General features: G+C 45.4%; 1 protein-coding gene across 1 annotated transcript in view; it reads left to right on the top strand.

Annotated features, from left to right (window-relative positions):
• Nucleotides 1-458: 458 nt before the first annotated feature.
• LOC144782664 (transmembrane protein 151B-like) overlaps nucleotides 459-18,435 on the top strand; it is a 237,108-nt gene continuing 219,131 nt past the window's right edge. Inside the window, exon 1 of the mRNA XM_078662013.1 lies at nucleotides 459-551. Within this exon, the coding sequence (XP_078518139.1) occupies nucleotides 459-551 (93 nt within the window). The remainder of the gene's footprint in view (nucleotides 552-18,435) is intronic.

Raw genomic sequence — 18,435 nt, 5'->3', positions numbered from 1 at the left:
TGCAGAGCGGCGCGCGAGGCAGGGGGTGCAGCCGAGGAGGCTTGATGGAAATGCAACATTTAGCAGGCTCTCGGGCTGAGTGTCGGTCCCTGCCGCCGCCTGCTCCTGCCCCCTCTTCCTTAAAGTTCACCACCACGCTGGATTCGTGAAGTGATTGGCACGCTGGCACTGCCCGCTCAGACATTGGTTTCCTGGGGCAGCTTCTGTGCTGGTGGATAAGCTGACCACACGCAGACAGCTCGGTGGGGGTGAGAGGGTGCTCTCCAGCCCCGAGACCTCTCTGGAGGAAGGAGGAGGAGGAGGGGATGGGAATCCTGCAGGAGGCGCCTCGAGCTTTGGGGGCCAGCAGCCTGCAGTGTCGGGGAGCCCCCTCGGATGCGAGCGCCCTGGCCCCGGGAAGGAAGTTTGCGCCGGGAGCGGTGCTGGTGCGGCGGTGCGCTCCAGAGTGATGGCCCAGGATGTCTCCGGAGGTGGAAACCCAGGCAGCCGCCGAGACCTCTGCAGACAGCCCAGATGGGGAGGCGAGCGCCTCGGCAGACGCGAGGGAAGAGGTGAGCGTCGAGCGCCGAAGGGCAAGCGCTACCCGCGCCTGTGCGTGTGGTGGCTGGATGTACAGAACATGTACATCTCTGAGGCGCTGCCTGTGAGGAAACTGTCCGGGCGTGCTGCAGATGTTGTGTCTGCATTGCCCGTGAGGTCATGCAATAATCTGTGTCTGCAGGCGTCTGTGCGCCGGGAAAGGGAGCCGCAAACACAAGGAGCTATAGACATAAACAAAAACATGAACATGCACAGCACGCACGCACGCACAGGGCTGGCAATGCATGCTGAGCACATAGGGTGGACGGGGCACCCCAGGACATGGGCTGCAACCGGCTCCTTCTCGGGGGGAGGGGGGTGCTGAGGAATGCAGCAGCGGCTCCGGTGCTCGGCGTGCAGGGGGGGGGGGGGGGGAGGCTGGCGCAGGGCTAGGAGCTCTCCTAGGTGCTGACGGGCAGGCAGGGCTCAGGGGAAGGCGATAAACAACAGACCGCTGCAGGGGCAGAGTCTGACCGGAGAGGGTATGGTTGAGAGTAGTGCCACTCACTAAAGATTGAAGACTGTGGGTGTTGGATAGCAGGGTGTCTTTGGGTGAGACGATGTACTCCGGGTGCTGAAGGACAGGGTGGTCTGTGCAAGAGAACCTCCCAGGGGCTAGGTCAGTGGAAAGGATGGGCTCCTGGAAGTGCTGAAGTTAGGGAAGCACGGGTGTTTGCCAGAAAGGCACCTGTCCACGGTAATGATGGGGAGGGTGGTATGTGAGGACAACCCCCCTGGCACTGGTAAGTAGATCAGTGGAAGGAATGAGCTCTCGGAAGGCTGTATTATGGACCTCGGTGCTTTAAATGAGCCGGTTCTGAGTACCAGCACTTTATTATTTTATGAGGGAGAGTACCGGCACTTCTCAAGAAAAACGTAATAGTTTTAATGGGAGAGTACGATCACTTCTCAGAAACCAGCTGGTAATCAGCTGCAGAGTACCTGCACGTCTATTTTTCCATTTCAAGCACTGCTGGACTTAGTGATGGGATGTGAAAACGGTAACCCTAAAAGGAAAGGTTTGGGCATTGTGCCTAGGTGCTGATGGGCAGGGTAGCACCTTCCCGGTACTGATAAATAGATCGTTGAAGTATTAAACTCTCCAGAGAGTGCAGTCTGCTGGACTCGGTGATGGTATGTGGAAACGGTAACCCTAAAAGGAAAGGTGGTCTGTGCATGGTTTGGACACTGTGCCTGGGTGCTGATGGGCAGGCTGGCCTGTGGGGATAACCTTTCCTGTACTGATAAATAGATCATTGAAGTATTGAACTCTCCAGAGAGTGCAGTCTGCTGGACTTGGCGATGGTATGTAGAAACAGTAACCCGCAAAGGTACTGATAGGGAGGGTGGCCTGGGCAATGGACCTGGGCATCGTGTCTATGCGCTAAGGGACATGGTGGTCTGTGGGGAGAACCTTCCCAGTGATAGTCTACTAACCAGTAGAAGTGTGGCGCTCTTCACGTGGTTGAGGAGAAGCCGTGTCTGTGTACGGGCGGGACCTCTCCAAGGTACTGAATGTCAGGCGGTATGGGACATGGGGCCTTCTAGGGGAAGAGTACAGACCACCAGCGCAAGGGGTGGTCGCTCCCCCGGGCTGCAGTTTGGGAAAGATGGCGTGTACATGGAAAGTAGCTGTCTAAGGCACTGTGCGGCAGGGTGGTCTGTGGAGACAACCTCTCAGGTGTGATGTATATGATCATTGGAGGGCTGTGCCTCCCAGGGACTAGAGTCCGGAAGAAGCGACGGTATGTGGAAGCGGTACCTCTTCGAGGTACTCGTAGGGAGGGTGGTATGTGGAAAGGACCACACGTGTGCTGGTGACAGGATCAGTGAGAGGACTGCACGCTACGAGGGATTGAACTCTGACAGAGGCGATGGTGTGTGGAAGAAAAATACCCCCAAGTTACTGATAGGGAGCGTGATCCGGGCAATAGAGGGGAAGGGGCCATGTGCATGGTGGTCTGTGGAGACATTCTTTCAAGGACTGACGGGTGCATCAGTTAAAGGGCTGAACTATCCGTAGGCTGCATTCTATGGACTCATGGTGTGTTGAAGCGTGGCTTCTGTCCAAGGTGCTGAACGTCAGATGGTCTGTGAGGTGGCGCCTTCCATGTGCTGAGGAACAGACGCGCACAAGATGTTAGCTAACCGAGAGGCTACAGTCCGGGAGAGCAGATGGTCTGTGCATGGACAGGCTGATCTGTGGGGCAACCTCCCAAGGACTTATGAACAGATAATTGGGAGGGCTAAACTTACATAGGGAGCGAGGTAGCGGTACTTTTCCAAGACACCGAGACGCAGGGTGGTCTGTGATAAGAACTTCGAAGTCCTGATGGCCGATCAGAGGTGGTCTCTCCAACGGGCTGGACTTTGGGAGAGGCGATGGCATGTGGAAGAGCAACCCTTCAAAGGGGATGGTCTGGGGAGGGGGGAGGAGGTGGCTGGTTCTTAGGAGCTGATGAGCAGGGTGGTCTGTGGGAAAAAACTTAACGGGTACTGGTGAGTAGATCAAGTTGAAGGCCTGAACTCCCCAAAGGGCGGAAGTCAGGGTAAGGCACTTCTCTAAGGTACCGGTGACCAGGGTGGTATGTGGATAGAACCTCCCAGGCCTTAGCGAACGCATCAGTGGATGGTGAGGTGTGTCGACTGTATTCCCTCGGAGGAGCGTGGCTGGGTAACGCGACCTCCAGCCCTCGATACCAGCTCACCTCTGGAACAAGCGCCACCCCTGCAGGGTGCTCCGGTTTGCCGGGGCCCCGAAGGGACGTTCCAGCGCAGTGATCGCCCTCTAGCTGGAAACACCGCCGATGACAGCGGCCGGTCCTGTGGGCTGCGGTGACTCCGCCCACCACAGTATAAACAAGCGTATAAACTGAACCGGGGATTGCCTGTCAGCCGCAGGCAGCCCCCTGCAGCACTGGAGGCAGGGGGTTCCCCGCAGTAGGAGCGTACACGCTAGGGGCCGGGGGGGGGGGGGGCATTCCAGCAAGACCAAGTGCTATATAATATAGATACCCGGTGCAGCAGTGCACGTGCAGGAGGCCGGGCGTGTGTGTGCACCACTGGAGGCAGGGGGTTCCCCGCAGCCGGAGTGTCCAAGCTAGGGACCTGAAAGAGGGGGGGGATTACATTCCAGCAAGACCCAGTGCAGTATAATATGGACACCCTGTGCTGCAGTGCACGTGCAGGAGGCCGGGCGTGTGTGCAGCACTGGATAAAGGGGGTTCCCCGCAGCAGGAGTGTCCAGGTTGTGTACCTTAGGGGGCAGGGAGAGGGTTTTCTAACAATCAAGTCCTGCTGTCCATGTGCACGAGGATGGGTGTCTGTCTGCAGCACTGGAGTCAGGGGTTTCCCTGCAGCTGTGCCGTCCTAGCTGGAGACCCGAGGAGGGCAGGACGGGGGGAGGGAGGGGAGGGCGGAATTCTAGGAAGCGCCTAGTGCCGCAGTCCATGTGCACGAGGCTGGCGTTCGTGTGCATCACTGGAGGCAGGGGGTTTCCTGCAGCAGGAGTGACCAGCAGGGGACCTGGGGGGTGGGGTTGGGTGCAGGCAGGGCCTTTTGCAGTTTCCAGTGCCTGCAGTTCATGTGCTCGCGGCTGGACGTCTGTTTGCAGTATGAGAGCCCGGGGGTTCCCCGCAGCAGCATTGCCAAAGCAGGGGACCTGACGGGGCAGGGAGGGGGCATTGCAACAAGTACCCACTTCTGCAGTGTGCAGTCTGTGTGCACGAGGCCGGACGTCTGCCTGCAGCACTGGCAGGGCACCTGAGGGGCAGGGAGGGGGCACTGCAGCAGGTGCTGTATTTCTTGTGCACGAGGCTGGGCGTCTGTCTTCAGCACTGGAGGCAGGGGGTTCCATACAGCAGGACCGCCCCAGCAGGGCAAGGGAGGGGGCAGGGAGGGGGCATTGCACTAAGCATTCCCCATTTCAGTATAACATATAAACTCGGCGCTGCAGTTCACGTGCTCGAGGCTGGGCGTGCGGTGCGTGCACGCGTATACGTCAAATGCATGTTATTAATTGACTGCATCATGTGTGTCTGTTTGTTGTATTCCCTTCACGTATATACGAGTAGTTGTGTTGTGTGTGGTTTATCGTCCCACTGTGTTGTTTGTTGTCATCAGCGCATGTGTGGGTGTGCGTGTCTCCTAAATGTCTTGTTTGTGCGTATGTCTTGTTTGTTGTACACGCTCAGTCTGTCTGTGTTTATTACGTGTATGGTCTCCTCTGTGTGTGCTTTTTCTTGTCTTTGGTTTGTGTATGTCTTGTTTGCTGTATATGTCTTGTTTGCTGTATTAGTTCGGTGTGTCTATGTGCTATCAATGTCATTTTTGGGGCTGTTTCTTGTCTTCATTGTGCACTCGTCATGTTTCTTTTATTAAGTATGTTCATGTTATTGAATGTATTTCATCTATTTACATTGACTTCACTCTGTATCACTTTCTGTGTTTTGTTGTCTTCGCTATGTGCACATGTTGTTGATTGCCTGCACTTGATTGGTGTGTTGTTTAACGTCTTCCCTGCTCTGGGATGTGTTTTGTCTTTAATATGTGAGTTTAATTAGTTGTATTTCTGTTTAGTGTGTGTATTTGTGTGTGCGTGTTTGTGTCTGATGCTTATTGGTTTCCGTGTGTGTGTTTGGGTATGTCTGTGCGTGTTTGTGTCAGTTGTTTATTAGTTTCCGCGTTTTTGTGACTGTGTGCGCGTGCGTGTTTGGTGTGCGCGTGTGTGTTTGGTGTGCGCCTGAGTCTTGTTTCTTGTTGGTTGCACAGAAGCTTCCATGTAAGTCATTAGGTATGTTGACAGCAGCCCGTGCCCTCCACTTTTCTTGTAATCCTGACATGCGCCGCTACATCAACTCACGGTTTATACAAATTTTATTTCATTCATGTTGACTGCATGAATCACCCTCTTGCAAGCGATGCAATTAATAAATCATGAAACTGAAACCGCTGCACGATGAAGCGTGCATTTTAAAGGGCCCTCCATGAGTGGTTCAGGGTTCTACTACACACCCGTGAACAACCCAGGACGAGACCCGCAGTGCAAACCCTGGGCGTTAAACGAACGTGTCTAATGCTAAACTGTGCCTCTGATTATTAGCAAAGAGTGTGCTGGTTGATATTGAAATTGTGCTAAAAAAGGAACACAATCGCGAAATTCAGCTAAACACGTTTAACATTTTCACTGCTAATATCTATCAGTAATCTAGCGCTTTGAGGCAACTGAAAAAGCGACATTAAGCGCTTTACACAAACTGTAAATAATATAAATAAATAATTGTGTCAGCTGTTGTCCCAAAGGATCAGGCAAGAGATCATGAAAGAGTGAGGCATTGAGTGGTAGTCATGGTTGTAGGATGTCTACAGTGGCATTAAGTGCAATGACAGCCAACAGCCAGCCCCAAGTTCAGGATGAATGGTATCCTACCATCTGTTTTGCACAGCCCTGTTTTCAGGCTTGGTTTGCTTTCCTATGCCGGGGTTCTCTTAACACATTCTCTAAGTCTACATTGCAGAAAACACACTGTACCATGGTTCTGTTCAAAATATCACACATAGAAATATCTTCCAACAAACATATGTCCTCAATATCATCTTACATTTGGTCCCATTTGGTGTAGATTTTCTACTATTAAGTCAAATGGGGCAATATTTCCGTAAACAATATTTAGGACCCTATATTTATGCATAGACAATAGTCTGGCTATGATATTCTGGTACCACACCGTAAGGACAGACTAGGGATTACGTGTAAAAAGTGTCCAAATGTTGATTCCTTCCCTACTCTTTATTCCAGTGCTTACATGTTTACCAGTGTTCATTTCCACCCGAGAAACAACAAGGAGGGGATAATCGTAAATGGCCCAAGCGATCAATGTCATTCCAACATGTTTCTGACTCATAATTTGATGCAAAGTTTACTATTAGACGTGCCAATTTTAACATCCATTGTTCTGAACTGTAGATCTCACGTTTTACTCCTACACCTATGAGTAACCCATGGCCCTTTAATTTAATTGAGGGGTATCCATCATCTTCAGGGGAACTCCCCAGGAAGACATGGAATTCATTGGTCCTGCAAGATGTGTCAGGCCAAGGTCGGAGTAGGTGGGGAATATGAGTAAAAATATTAAATGGTCACAATATCACGACCAGATTATCGTGGGACACAATATCGAAACTTAAGTTAGTATATATTTTATGTACCTAAATCCAAATATACGTACCATGGTGATATCTATATCTTCAAGGGACATAGTTGAGGTGTTAATTATAGTAAATCCTTACTTCCCCAGTGCCTCTCAGGCACTGGCTATTGTCCCAGCAGTCAACTGAGCTCGTATTGGAGGGCGCTCGTATAGACTCTTGGCGCCCCAACTGTGGAATAAATTGCCACTAGCTCTCAGAAAGCTGAACAAGCTCCTATCCTTTAGGAAGGAGCTTAAGACATGGTTGTTCGTGCAGTAATCTTGTGCTCTCTCTCTGTTCAGCCACTGCAGGTCTCTTTTTAGCGCCGGGACACTCTGCCCGAGTAGCCGAGCGCTACAAGACTATTTATAACATAACATAACATAACACTTACCTGTTCGATATTTTGTCCCTCAATATGTTTTCACACTATTTTGGGGGACTGAAGTGAGCGTAGGGAAGTCCCATGACCCCCAGGGGGCTAAAGGTAGACTGGGGAATCCCTTGGACAGCATGGTGGCTGGATCATCACCAAAAACACAATCCATGACATTGCATATGATGTCACAAATGATGTCATCAATGCGCTCACTGATGAGATGACAGTAGAAACAATTTCTGGAGAAGTTTCTGGAGCAAAGAGTTTATCATATGCACCCCAATGCTCATGTGTTCTTTACAGACATGTATGGTAGCCAGGATTGTCCAAATAAAGTCTTGCTATCCAAATAAACATCTACATTTTACAGTTAATATATCTCTGCAGACAGTAACATATTATACACAAATCACTTTGGTGTTGTGCAAGAGAAGAAGGGCTGCACAAAACTTAGCATGTGGAACATAGGTTGGATGATGGGCGAAGAGTCCAGGAAGGAGACTCCAAGTACAATCTAAAAATGACAATGTGAGTAATGAGATTCGGATAATTAGCAAGGATACAGAAAGAATTACATAGACTGGGAAAACAAACTACATTAAAGGATGGGATCAGAAACAGTTGGTATGTGTTCAGTGATGAAACACTCATCTTAAGAATATTTTACGAGAGTTTGAAGGGATGAAGGGTTTCACCTCTACAAGCGAGTTTGTCATGGACTGGGTGTAAAACTATCCCGGCAAGATGAATTCAACCTCCACCTCATCACAATAGTGGCTCTGAGACATATCATTTGAATTTGTCACAGCCAATATAAAGTATTTTCAAGGAGTGTTCCTATAATTCATAACGATTTTCTAAATACCATACACCTCATAACTAAGTTAACTTTAACTCTAAGAAATACTTCAGTTAATTCGCTAGATTCCATTGGGATTTTAGGTAAATGGACATTTCATGTGACCTTTTCAAGAAAGCAATACATGATCATTTGTAGGGTTTTCATCTTGATGAAACTTACAAGAGTTAACGTTAAACCATTTTCAAACGGGTCAAAAGGACTGTGATCAATCATTTGGACTGAAACACAGAGTTGTGTGAGATAAAGGAAAAAAATACATGGACAATATGAGCTAACCTCTCTGCCAGAGTCAAAGTAATGGGTGCAAGTAACTACTAATGCTCACTTGTTGGGTTAATTCATTTTGATAAAATATCACCATCACATGTATATTATCCCATATTGATCACAAAGTTCTACATTTGCTAGAATCATTTAGAACTATGGAGCTTTTAGTGTTGGATCTTGATGTGATTTGAAACCTTCTTTGCTCTTCTATAGTAGAACAAAAAATCATCTGAGACTAACAAGGTGAGACAGGTATGCTTAATGTAACCTAGGAGGTGTGTGAAAGTTGCATAATTTGCTTTCATGGAATTACACTCAATTTCTGCAAAATTATGTGTAATTACTCGAAATGAAAATCCATCATTTCGGTCTATATTTTAACTCAAAATGTGTCCTTGCAACAATTTGTTATGCAATGACATATTTCGCTAAAAAACAATAGTGCAAAAAACGAAGAAGCACCATAAACAACAGCCACATGCTAAAAAAAATAGTGCAAAAAAACAAAAACGCTGCTGTACTCTTGTTTTGTTGTTCCTGTGCTCTTGATCTATATATATATTTAAAACAAGTGGCACATAATTACGCAAAGTGGAAAAATTGAATAATCATTTTGGAAATTTCACATAAGCTGTAAGAAACAGGGTTATAGGTTGAGAAGGGTGAAAGCCCCACTGAAGAAATACACACAATCCTTGTCAGGCTGCAAAAGTTACTAAATACACCTGTGTTTAACCATGGGTATTTTATCACAAAAGCAAATAGCAGGCGTAACTTAGAGGGAATGTGTAAAGTATTTATGCAGTACTCAAACAGTAATAAAATGAAAACACAACAAAAGAAAAATCCCAAACCGATTTAGAAAAATAGATTACATTGCAATAAATAAAATTCGCCCATAACAACAAAAAATCAATAAATAGAGCTAGAGTTATTAATTTTTAAAGTTTCACATAAAAATAGCGCCAAAAAGCACAAAGTCCCAATCATGGTTATCTGATCACGCTTGACCGGGTCAAAGTTATAAGACCAGGCTGAGTGCGATGGAACGTCGGTCAAATAGAGATACCAGGTTCATGCCCGTTGTAAGTTTATCTTCGTATTCAGTGCAGTTCCGTGCAAGAAGCCTCATTCGGAGCTTCGCTCCGGCTGGGACCATCAGGAGGTTGTCGTTGACACAAAGAGCTGGTCACCAGTTTGACTTTGAAAAGATTGCTGTTAGCATGAAGGACAGATTGTCAGTGGGACTTTCATTTTGGCAAGAGACATGGGTGATCGTTTCTGATCTGAAGAGCAGGATCTTCGTGTTGGCGGGAGACGCGGGTAGTCATTGCTTACTGAAAGAGCCCAGAACGTCTGGATTTTCACCTGGAGTCCAGTTGTTGCAGTTTGCAGGCCGGAGGAGGGGTCCAGTACCTGGGAAGTAACCTGTTGGGTATCAGGACTCACTAAGGGAGAGACCGGCAGCAGGACCAGGGAGGTCCAGTTTGTGCTGGTAAGCCGGGCAGTTGCAGAGAAGGCCTCTGGATGCTTGTTATGCCCTTGTAGCCCAAACAGGAGGTCAGCCAACTGCCCCTGGAGTCACTTCTGGAAACCTGGGTTCAAGGCAAGCAGGTCGAGTCTTCCTTCTTCAGACATGAGGACAGTCCTTCGTCTGAATCTTCACCGGTTCAGGAGTGTTGTGATGAGAGGTTCTGAAGGTGCCACTTTTATACCCTGTGCCAGCCTGTGTTTTGGGGGTCACTCTCTTTGTCTAGCCATACACTGGTTGTGGTCAGTTCACCCCCTTCCCCTGGGTTTGGCACCAATCCATCTAGGGTAACAAAAGGCCCAGGAGTGAGCTGCATTCACCAGAGAGGCCAGGCAGGCAGTTACAGAAGTCAGGAAGGGGGCACAGCCCTGAGACTACCCGTTGGAAGGGCTGAGTACAACCCCCAGGCCATCCTGCTCAGGCGAGGAACGCCTTTCCCCACACCCAGGGCACTTTTGTCCCCTGCCTGGGAGTAATACACATCACACCAGAGGAGAGCCATTAACAGTCATGTTGAAGAGAAAACATGAGGGTTTCAACTACATAAACTGCCCAGTTGCTGTTTGGTGTCATATGCACAGGGTAAGGGGCCCCACACCTGCTTTACAAAGCTAAATAATATTACCCCCCCTAATCTCCTATCTCCCCCCTCTCTATTTCGATCAGAGTGGATAGCTAAATAGGGGACCAGTCATGCATAGAATTTTTACACTCCGACCTGCCTGACGGGTACCCCCAACACAAAGCGCCAAGGAATACATGTTATATGTTATTTGTGTGGTCGGTAAAAAAGGCAGGGTCGCTCAAGCTCATGTGCTCTACGTGGATTCTGTACAACTAACTGCTATGCCACATGGGCTGGCACCACTGTACGTACAGTCACGATGAAGAATACATGTTATCTGTCTTATAGTATAAGCGTAAAAAACGAAATAAAAATATAAATAAAAAAATTACTACATTCAAAGTAATCAAGTATATACAAACAAAGAAGCAAAACTGAAAATGTAAAAACTTTTTCAAAATTTGATTGTGTATTAAACAAAATATTTCAATATTTGAGCATTTGTTCACTGTATATTTGTTTTTATGAGTCAAACCCTTAAGAACCACTGTATTCAATGAAAGAATGCAGAGGCATGTATAAGTGACAAGATGGTAGTTATGTAAGAGTAACAAGCAGAAACATGTCCAATTGGCATGTCAGTATATATGGGAGGACAGAATAAAAACACATGACCAGGGGGAATTACAGAAAATTTGAAAGGAGAGCATGCAAACACCTATCCAGATGTTCTTAACATATTTATGGAAAGATAGAATGTAGACACCAAAACTAATGAGAGGGGAGGGGAACAGTCATGTGGTAAATACCCTCAGTTTCCTCAAACTGACATACATAAACCAAACGTGGAAGGTGTCTGCCGAATCAAGCAGTCACTATGCCCTGCTCCGTAGAGCTCTCTAAGCACACTACATGTGTTCTTACAGAACCCTCCCCCACATCCTAATCATATGGCATGCTCCATCCCTGGGTCTTCACCTGGTGAAGTACTCACCAGCAGGTGGGCTCAACCTTGCCTTGGGAGGGAGCACTTTGATATTCTCTATGTTTATGGTGGGATCTTATGACACAAACGTTAAAAATATCTTCAGTTAACCTTAACCCAATTCTTTAATAAGGTCTACCCTGTAATATGGGTAAAATATAATATAACACAAAGAGGCATTTACTGAGCAAGTGAATCTTTTCTGGGTTGACAAGTTTCATCTGCTTCACAAGATGTGCATTATTTCATCAGGCCCTCCAAGACCCTTGTACTCCCTAACCTATACTAAGCAGGAGTTATGCCCCCCAAGCATGCCATGCAAGATCAAGAGATAGTTACCCAATCATTCTATAAAGGGTGATTGATTAAAAACTGTAGCTACCCTCCTTTAAGAATCCTAAAAAAAGAGAAGAAACACAGAAATGGAATTGTCTGTATTAGAAAATGGGTAGTTTAAACCATGAAACCCGTGCACTGCACTACACACTCTAAAATGGTGGGATCTCTAACCGTAGAGACACCATCATTTATAAGACAGGATAAGTAAGCTGGTGTGACAAAAGTACTTGTAAAAGCTAGTGTTCAAAATATCATGCAAAATATCACACAGTGCATCACATATCTACACACAAAGAGGAGAGTAAAAACATGAATGTAAGCCATCCAGAACCTAGTGTTTTAGGTGGGGGAAATATGTGGCGATGCAGGTTACCCATCTCTGGGACAAGACAGAAAGGATTGGGCAATTAATTTTATCTATCAGTAGCAATTAATGCTGCACCTGGATGTAGGAATAGGGATAGAAACATGAGCACATTTAGCAGTTAAACCTTACATAATTTTCCCTATCTATTTCCACTTTAAGAAAGTGGTAGTCTGTAGGGAAAAATATAAAACCTAACACTTACCTATATCTTTATATAGATATATATCTTCCAACAAGAGAGCCTGGGCAGACCTTGGAGGGTAAACACATAAACGTATCTTGTAGAGAGCTACAATATATGTTCCACCACTTCAGGCTACGTCTGTGGAAGAGCAGAAGGCTGTGCAAAGTGAGAGGGATAAACGCAGTACAATCCTGGCACCTATGTTGTACAGGTTAACAGTCACCTGAAGATATTTGGCTTATCAGAGACATTGAACCTTCTCTGTTGTTATGAGGCAGGTGACACGATTGGATTGGTTGTAGGGCTTTTAACCGCTGGACGGTCACCAAAATACTCTATACACCAGCGACTGTCATGTAGTGAAACCTCTGCTAAGTATTGGTAGTTCCCTCTCTCCCGCGGTCCTTTTTTTAATTGTTTTATTGATTATCATTTGTGTTTGCATAATTCTAGTAAGGCTAGAAGGTTCACACCGCAACCCAGATATGAAGCGGTAATCGGCTTCTGTAGTCTGCCTCCTGTAGTAGTAAGTTTCTTTTTCTCGGTGTGTGGTTCCCATACCCTCTTTTCTTTTTTCCTGTTTACCATGTGTGGCCCTTGATTCCATGAGATAGACCTGCAGTCACTGTAATGGTCCTGGTGGTGGAAGGGTGTACAGAGTATGCAGTGCCACAGTTGTTTTGTGGAATCACCATGCAAGAGCACACAATTTCTTGCAAGTTGTTCTGGCTTCCATTTTGAGCAGAATAGGCATTCTAGCTACCGTGCTTTCAGTGAATGTGATTGCATTGAATAACACTAGAAAACCATTTATGGTGCATGTAATGTCATTAGTACTCATGCCTATGGAAGTTTTGGGGTGATCTTTTTGATCTGTCTACTCTAATCAGTTCTTCTTGATACCTAAACTATGACCACGTCATCCCTACCCTGATGGAACTCCATTGTCTCCCCTTGCTGGACCACACCATCTTCAAAATCAGCCACACCATTTACAAATCTATCCCTACAGACACCCCTGCCTATCTTGCTGAGAAGCTCGTCATCTCTGGTGGCACTCGCCACACCTGTAACCAGGACACCATCAGACGGGGGGAGTTAGGGGGTGAAGTTGAAGAAGTGCAAAAGGAAAAAGCAAGGCAGCAGGCCTTCCTCATCTGTGCATCCAAGATCTGAAACGACATCTCCATATTCCTCAGGACTATCCAACACGGCTCCAATGCAGGAAAGAGCTGAAGACGCATCTCCTTTAAAGAACCCTATATCTTGACAAAGGGACAGTCCACGTTTGATCTGAAAAAACAGCTAGTCCTCCAGTCACGTGTCCACCGTGTCTTGCCTTGGACCCGGTATAGCGCAGCTCCCCTGTTTTATGGCTAGGTCTTTTCTATATAAATTCCACATATATTGACCATTCCAAGCACCACATGGCATGTCACCACCACTCATGCCAATTGCTGCTCATTGTTGACTTTACACTGGCACCTATAGCCTGTGTGGGCATATTGTGCGGTGAGCATTCCATTAGTGCGAAGCATGGCATTTCTCCCAATCTGTGCAATTCATTTCACCACATATCTAGAGGCGTACCTTTCAACAGTGCAGCAGGTGCAGCGACACCAGGGCCCAGGGTCCGCAGGGCCCCCTGACTCTCAATTATGGGGCTTACTTTTCTACTTATTAAGCGGAAAGTAGATCCCATAGATACTATAGCGCTGTAATTTTTCATGGTACATTTTTTCACTTCATTTGCAATCCATTTAAGAAGCAGAGTCCATGTTTCCTCTAGTTTGACTATCAAACGCCTCGGGTTCCTACCGTCATCATGTTCCTTTGAGTATTTGTTTCCTTTGTGGAGCAATATCAAAGTTTGATTTAGCATTTGTGACTGTGGTCATGGCAACGGTGGTTGGCTTGGGTTCCAATGCAGGCTGGGGACTTTGCAGTTTTTATAAGCCACCAAGTCCATAGGGGTCCCCAATGGCGGCATAAGACATTCACGGTCCAATTAAAGTAACTCATGTCACCACCTTAAGGCTTAAATCAGTTTTGCAAGCTCCTGTATTGTACTGCACCCAGCCTGTTAAACTGATCTTGTACAAAAAGCAGTGCTAAGTTTCTGCAAAGTGATGGCTACCTCTTTATTTTGTTCGGAATTTAGGGTTAAGTCGAAACAGAATCAAACGGTGTAGCCTCGTTGTTCTCCAAAGATCTGTATTTTGGAATCAGCTAGTTTTCCCAACCCAAATCAGTCATTTTAGACCCATTTAGCTCTTATGATGCCTAATTCTTAGCAATTGAATGGAGATGGTGAGGGGAGGTGGTGAGGTTATGAAAGAAAAGGAAAGAAAAGAAAGAGTGTCTAACCCACTCGGTTTCTTTGTTTGCAGTCTCGATTTCCAGTAAGCCTCTGTCTGTGCGTTTGTGTAATCCATACTTGCTTCCTTTGACCCTAGAAGGCTCCCTTACTCATTGCTGGTCTGCCTGGATTCTGTCGATTCCTCTACAGTTGTTTTGCAGCCTTTTTTTTATTGACAGTTCCATCTCGGAATAAAAGTCCATTTGAGAGCCTCCAGCCTTCAAAGGGCATTAATGGGAGACTTCATTTCACAATGGTGGAAGGCAGCCTATTGATCTGGGAGTCATGAAGCGGAAACTGGCTGATGGGGTTGCGGTGGAACACGCGCATGCGGCACCGCTGAGAGCGCAGTCTGACATGGTCATGTATGGCAGTGATAAATGTTCATGCTGCTAGGTGTTCCTGGTAGTATGCCCTGACTTTTCATGATGTGAAATGTCAGTCACACACCAAGCCTCACTAGATGGAGTCTTCCTCCAGGGCACGTGCTCTGAAGTGAAGATTTGCACATATGGAATGGTCTCAGAGAATTTGGGGGCATATTACCAAGCAATAGCGATAATTATCGCTATTGCTTGGTTAGAGACAAAAATGTACCGCTGAGCTGCGGCGATTTTTATCGCAAATAAACCTTGGTATTACCAAGGTTTATCGCAAATGCGATAAAAAACGGCCGCAATGCATGAATATCGCTGAAAAGTCAGCGATATTCATGCATTACCGAGCTAATGCTCTTAGCCATGTTATCCACCTCCCATTGGATAACATGGCTAAGAACTGCTCAGGGCAGGTGTTAGCTTTTGGAGATATTCGCGCTTAGCGTGAATATCTCCAAAAGTTGGTAATAGGAGACAGCAATGTTAGCGACTGTTTCCAGTCGCTAACATCTTGGCACGCCCACTTTGCATGTCATTAGTGATAAATATCACTGACATGCAAAGTGGGGCCCAAGATGGTCGCTATCTCCTACTAGCTGTCGCTAACTGGTGTTAGCGACAGCTAGGTAATAGGGAGATAATTTTATCTCTGCTTTCTTGGCTTTTAAAGCCAAAAAAGCGGAGATAAACCCCCTTGATAATATGCCCCTTGGTGTCCAACAGGGCCTACATGCTTAATTTAAAAAATGATGATACTTCCACCTCCTGCAGCACAACTAATTTTATTGCACCCGCCAGGAGAGAGACGCCGAGGACCAGGAGTCATATCAGACAGAGGAAAGTAACAATGGTGTGCAGATAGAATGCTATTTGCCTTCCCTGGTCTCATCAGCAGACTTGGAGGTTTCAGGTTCTATCCTGGACTCTCCAGCACAAAAAAGGATTAAACAGATCTGGAAGGCAAGTGAAAGTTACTGCTCAGAGGTGGTCATACCATGGTCCTGACCAGCAAATTGAGCATACTTTTGTGATGCATGCTTGTTTTGCTTAAGGTTCCATTAGGTACCAACAGAGTGATACGTTTGTTATTCATCATGCCAGAAATTTGACTGAACGACAAGTACCTCCAGGAAGATAAAGTAAGAGGCGCCTTTGCAAAAAAGTTTTGGATTGCTGGTCCACACTGTTGCTTTTGGGAGCGACCTCCGAGAGGATCATTTCAAGAACAAACTTTTCACAAAATCAGTGCACTTCTAATCTTTCAATAATCCATCCATTCCCGTTCGTGATTTTCTGAATTGTTAACAAATTATTTTGGGGGACACTGACAATGGTTTCCAAAATCATATTTTTTAATATAATATATATTGCCACTATGTACATCTTCAGTGGAACCCCATTGCACTTTTAAGTGAGAATCTCACAAAAGTAAATTAAGTGAGTGGACACTTCAATTATGATTCTCCAAATAAATCCTTTTTGTAACAAACGTTTTACAGCAACCATCATGTCTCCATGTTTTGCAACATAGAATAGAAGCAAAACATTTTTCCAAAGGGTTTCCCGAGAGAAAAAGAAAACGTAATCTCTATGCGTTTTAGGACTGCGGAAATGTTTTTTTTCTTCAGGATAATGTTTCTTGAAACTTAATGCAATACATCTAAAGTGCAAATAGACAAAAAAAAACATTGATTTATTTATACATTATTCGTAACTATCTGAAAATATTCACTTGCGCCAATAATAATTTGGTCATACTGTTATATGTGACATCAATTTTTGAATAATCAAAGTTTACATCCCTGACGTGACCTCATCATTTTGTTGATGTTAACTAATAATGGTAACTTTGGATCAAATTTGCACTTTGTATCAAATAGCACTTTTTGTTACCTGTTCGGGAATAATGTCCATTTCTCTTCAAATTAACTATTATTTCTATTGTAGTGCCAAGTCAGGGTTCACTTTGAAGCTACTATCTTGCTTCACAGACAACACACAAAGTCCTGTGTCATATTCTAGGCACTTAGTTGTAAAGTTTTTAGTTTCTCAGTCCATCCTTTACTACTTGTCCAAAATTTTTAAAATATTTCATCCATTTGGTGGATATTGTTTTGTCTCTCTATGAAATATCTGCTTACTGTGATTTTTAGGTCGCGCTTGTTGCTGAAAGACGTACTGTGTATATTACCAATACTTACAGTGGGCTTTGTGTCAGCCTATTGCTTATCATTGGGTGGCTTTCTTGTTAATCTTATTTGCTCACTTCTTTCTTCATCTTCTTGTGTTTGTCCATCCCACAGATCATAGCCTCTTTAGTACCATTGTGATTGGATGACTTGTATCCTTTCACTGCTTACTACATTTCCTTTTGATTTCAGCATTCCATGTGTTGTCCTGCTCTCTCACCCTTTCCATTGAGTTTCGTTTTCCCCTTCACATCTCCACATTCTGCGTGTTGCTTTCTCACCCTCAGCGCGTCCATTAAATAGTATAGGCAAAAAACAGTATTCTGAGCTTACTCCTGTACTAATTTCAGTGAAGAGTCACCTTGTAATCTGTTATGTCTATGCAATGAATTCCAAACAGGTAGCTTATTGCATACACATATTGTGACTTTTTTTTTATTTCAAAAAGATTTTATTAGAAAGAAATTTTTACAACACAGTACAGAGTAAGCAGGACAAAGGCAATACTGGTCTTGTTGTCGTTACAAGCATAAATATTGATACATTCTGGCTTGCTGAGACGCTTGAGTGATGGTTATACATAATCAACTTGAGTTCTTGGCGTTACCTAAAGGTTCATAAGCGTTGCCTCCGTCGGACGGGAGAGATAGTGTATTTAGGTAAGTAGGAGAAAAGACGAGAGTAAGAAAGAGAAAACGGACGTAAGTGTGGCGGGTTATAGGTTGCTTGACTACAGAGTTTGCTGTCGGGCGGCCCCAGGGGTGGGGGGGGGAGAGGGGGAGGCCTTGTGGGGGTCCTCCTCCCCTCTTGTTAGGTAACTGGAATTTGCACCACAGCCTATTATCATTTCAGAGAGGATGATGCTTTATTAATTATAGGCCACAGGTTCTGATATCTCGGATAAACAATTTAGGTTGGTTCTATACAAAAATATCCCTGTTCATAATCCTATTTCACTTTTTTCCAAAGCTCCTTATGCATTTGTTATCATTTACCTTTGCACTGGTACTTTTGTAACAAATAATACTCTTTCTAATTTCATTTTTTCAAAAATATAATAAATATTTCATGCGGACATTACCTATTTGCTGTTTACTTTCCAGAAAAAAGGTATCTTTGCAACCTCTCTTTTGGATTTTTTTTGTGAGAGAACTTCCATTTGATTGTCAGAATCTATCTTGTGTGCCATAATCCTCTTTAATGTTAACATCGGAGCATGCAGTAAGAAATTCTAGAGGCTCCAATGAAAACGCAATTTCTGTC

This window comes from Lissotriton helveticus, chromosome 9 (genome assembly GCF_964261635.1).
Source record: "Lissotriton helveticus chromosome 9, aLisHel1.1, whole genome shotgun sequence".
Classification (NCBI taxonomy): Eukaryota; Metazoa; Chordata; class Amphibia; order Caudata; family Salamandridae; genus Lissotriton; species Lissotriton helveticus.
The sequence above is the reverse complement of the archived record's forward strand: the minus strand, read 5'-3'. Positions and strand labels throughout refer to the sequence as shown.